The sequence below is a fragment of the Bidens hawaiensis genome, unplaced genomic scaffold (genome assembly GCF_021521415.1).
Source record: "Bidens hawaiensis isolate Kalapana, Puna unplaced genomic scaffold, B.hawaiensis_p1.1 tig00000296_1, whole genome shotgun sequence".
Lineage (NCBI taxonomy): Eukaryota > Viridiplantae > Streptophyta > Magnoliopsida > Asterales > Asteraceae > Bidens > Bidens hawaiensis.
The window spans coordinates 487,937-492,174 of record NW_027491024.1 but is presented as its reverse complement, the minus strand read 5'-3'; the positions used below and the strand labels follow the sequence as shown (position 1 = coordinate 492,174).

The 4,238-nt window shown below is 38.4% G+C and overlaps 1 protein-coding gene across 1 annotated transcript; it reads right to left on the bottom strand.

Moving 5' to 3' along the window:
* Positions 1-358: 358 nt before the first annotated feature.
* LOC143620027 (uncharacterized) lies at positions 359-3,772 on the bottom strand. The gene is made up of 2 exons (XM_077091826.1): positions 3,347-3,772; positions 359-475 (listed from the first exon to the last, which is right to left on the bottom strand). Exons 1-2 carry the CDS (start codon positions 3,770-3,772, stop codon positions 359-361), a joined length of 543 nt encoding a protein of 180 aa, XP_076947941.1.
* Positions 3,773-4,238: the final 466 nt, after the last annotated feature.

Below are 4,238 nucleotides of genomic sequence, written 5' to 3'. Positions count from 1 at the left end.
CCACACATAGTTTGATTCATCATCACATCAATTAGAGTATGCATATGAATCATAAACACCAAACTAATGATTACAATCACCAAAATATTGTTCCTCGATTCCAAATTCGTCTCTAGGATGTTCTTGAATGATGGATCATTGAAAAGACACCCAAAAACTGAATAAAACAAGCTAAAAACGGTAGTTACGATTTCCGGACCGTGGCCCATGGTTCATACCGCGGGTCACGGTCCATTATGATAAGTTGGACCGTGGCCCACGGTTCACACCGTGGGTCACAGCCCCCTCCACGGTGGTCCAGGAACCCACGGTACGGTGGGTTTTGGACCATTATGATAAGTTGGACCGTGGCCCACGGTCAAGTCCGTGGGCCACGGTGGTCCTCGGCTACCGAATTCATTTTTCTCCTATTTTCGCCTTCGTCTCCAGTTCCTTCGGTTTCCTCTTTGCATGTCAAAGCAGCTCCGGAACCTCCCTTTCAACATGCAAATAACCACACAACAGTAGTTATCTAATCCCATGAAAATATTACTTATTACATAGCCTTTCATATCGTTTAAACACACTTACGGGCCATACTCCGATGCACTCATCACATTCCCACACTTAACCATTGTTTGCACCCAAGCAACACCTCAACAACATTTTTTTTTATTTTCAACTTATAACCACCAATCAAACCAACAATTCCGGTTCAGTCAAGGTCCCAATTCATACCCTATTCCATCACGTCTATCGGGTTGCAGTAGTATACTTGATGTTCTATTTAAACCATAGAGTTCTAAACAAAACAAACACGCTTTCGGTTTTTACCCATACATAACACACATTTACACATTAACCCTCTTCTTGGTGATCATGCACACATTTTCACAAATAACAAATTCTTCTCGCATACGCTTGTACAATCATCAAATCTCCAGCTATGTAAATGCTTTGACATAAATGCAAATCAAGAGGACTTAAAACGAGTTATAACGAGGCTATGTGTAAGGGTATGGAAGAGAATATTTAAAGTAGCTCAAACGATCCGATCCGGTTTATTACAAAACAATTAAGTAAACAATGAAATAAAAAACTATATACATCACTAACTTCTCTTTTTTTTTTCTCTCTCTCTTTTTCACTACATAATACTTGAATATTGCATCTCTAACACAACTTTTTTTTCTCTTTTTTTGAAGCATAATAAACATAATGCTTAATACATCCTATTGATACATATTAAAACAATTACAAAGAAACCTATTAAGCCGGATCGTCTCGCAATATAACACCGGGGTCGGTTGAATTAAAGAATAGGTCCAACAATGTTTTCTAAGGGAACCAACCCCCCGCCCCACTCATTATCCACGCTCATATATGTAATGTATGAGGCCCAACCCCCAATACCCACACTCGCACTCATCCAGGGGAGGCTTAACCTAATTGCCTCTATCACTTTTGCATTCATGCAAGCTAAGGTCTCGAAATGCATTAATTGCACAAGTTCTATCGGAGAAATCTCAACTTTCTTACCAATCCTTACTTTCTCAACGCGCAAGTGTAAACGAACATGTTATGCAAGTTATTGCACTGAAAGCATGCGAACCTTGATTAGAATACTATACAACCTCCTTTTAAAAACAACTAGGCAAACATGTTATTTAGGGAATTGTGACCATGAAAAAGGACCCGAACCTTACCCCACCAATCTTACTAGTTTCCGGTTTCTTTAAAATTTCTAAATTTTCTGATTTTTTTATTTTTTTATTTATTATTTTTTTTAACATAACGAAAATTTTCAAAACAAACGAAATTTTCCTCATCCTCACACTTGAGATACACTGTCCCTAATGTATGGTTTTGAGACAAATAAAACAAACAAACTATTACTTAAAATACCCGTATTTCCATCACAACTCACAACACTTAATCATAAATATTTCATCCTCCTCCCAACCACCCAACAAAAAAAAATGATAACAACTATACAGAAATATACATAATGGTGTTCACCTGATAAGACGAGACTGTAAGTCCAAGACGGATCTTTCAATATGATATCAACTGATCTAGATACTGGTGCGGAAATCCAAGATAAGATGATTCAAGATAATGAATAATAACACGAAAGAACACACGGGAATGTTTTAAAACACACGCTATATTAAACGTCGGGTGCTTAAGCACAATACAATACTCGTTCACTATATCAAGGTGAACTGCCAAAATACCAACTCGAATGAACAACCAAAACCCTATACAATAAGTTCTATATATATAGTACCCAACATACTAGCCCAACCATAGCCCAAAGCCCACCGAGATCAATAAGGATCTCAGTTTACATACAAAACCCAGCAGCTAAGTACAAACCATATAGTTTGGGCCCAACAATTTCCCCTTGGTTTTTAGCTTGGTTCTCAGTCATGCTCCATGTAATCAATGTCAGCGTCCTTTAAAGCACCTGCCCAAAACTTAGTTCTGATGATGGAGGCTGCCATGCTTGTGTGTTCTTTTGCGACCGCTTCAAAAATCGGGTAAGCTATTATCTGAAATGTACTGAGGGTCTTGATATCTTTCTCCCCAAACTTTAGAAAATCTCTTGGATCAACGAATCTGAATTGCCCTTTTCCCTTTTGTAATTTGACAACAACAGTGGCAGTTGCACTATCATACATCCAGAATCTTTGTCAAAATATGTTTTTTTCTCTTTTAATTAACAAAAAAAAATGGTTACCCATCATATTTCAGCACCGCACCGTGGGCCACGGTTCACACCGTGGTCCACGGTGGGTGATAACCTTCCGTCAGTCAGCTGTTGACTGTGGCCCACAGTTCACACCGTGTTCCATGGTCTAAATGTGTTAATTTGGATAGACCACACCGTACCGTGGTGTAGTCTGTAACTGTTCCTCACGGTTCATCACCGTGGCCACGGTCTCCACCGTGGTCCATGGTTTACCTTTTTTTTTAAACTTACAAAAAAATAACACACTTAACCAAAAACTTACTTATAAAAACTAAAAATAATATAAAAATTACCCTACCTCCCATGAAAAACCCTAGTTGTCCCCAACATCGGTAAGGAATTCATAGAAAAATTTCCCAAACTTGATTTGGACATACCCCAAAGCGAGAAAATGTAATTTTTAAAACCAAATTTGAACAACAAGCTACACTAGGTTATACAACGTACTTGGACCTTTATGAAGTGGAAACATCAGGTGAGCTTAGGAGGAAACTCACCTTATCATCTTCAAGCATATTAAGATCTTTACATTCTAGGTATGGTTTGAGGCGATGTCCATTCACAACTTGTTTAACTTGATTTTGCATATCTTCAATTTCAACATCAACAAACCTCCCTACTCTTGACATACGGACCCATCCACTTGCTTTTTAGCTTCCCGGGAAACAATTTGAGTCTCGAATTGTACAACCATACTTTTTGCCCAACTTTAAATGTTTTATTCCTTATCTTAGCATCATGCACCATTTTTAACTTTTCTTTATAAGCCGAGGCACATTCATACGCTTCATCCCGGATTTCCTCTAGTTCACTCAACTTTAACTTCCTCAACTTGCCGGCTTCATGATAATCCATATTAACACTCTTAATTGTCCATAATGCCAGGTGAGCCAACTCCATTGACAAATGACAACCCTTTTCATACACCAACCGATAAGGAGTGGTCCCAATCGGTGTCTTGTTAGCGGTTTGATATGCCCATAATGCATCATCCCACTTAACTGACCAATATTTCCTATCAACACGAACCGTTTTCATAAAAAATTCCTTAATTTGGATATTGGAAACTTCAACTTGGCCACTCGTTTGAGGGTGGTAAGATGTTGCAATTTAATGATTAACACGATAACGTTTTAACAACTTACCAAACGCGAAGTTCTTGAAGTGCGATCCACCATCACTTATAATTACTCTTGGGATACCAAATCTTGAGAAAATGTTGTATTGCACAAACTTACACACCATGGAGTGATCATTAGTTCTTGTTGTAACCTCTTCAACCCATTTCGACACGTAATCGACCGCAACAAGAATGTATAAGTACCCACACTAGTTTGGAAATGAGCCCATAAAATCTATGCCCCAAACATCAACAATGTCAACCACCTAAATGGGTTGTAAAGGCATTTCATTCCTTCTTGATATACTCCCCATTCGTTGACAAATCAAACGATGTCGGGCATATTCATTAGCGTCTTTCAAAAGTGTTGGCCAATAAAACCTG

Coding starts and splice junctions, on each gene's coding strand:
- LOC143620027 (XM_077091826.1), bottom strand. CDS start 3,772: ATGAAAACGGTTCGTGTTGATAGGAAATATTGGTCAGTTAAGTGGGAT. Junction 476..3,346: donor CGTATGTCAAGAGTAGGGAG/GTTTGTTGATGT, acceptor GCATGTTGAAAG/GGAGGTTCCGGAGCTGCTTT.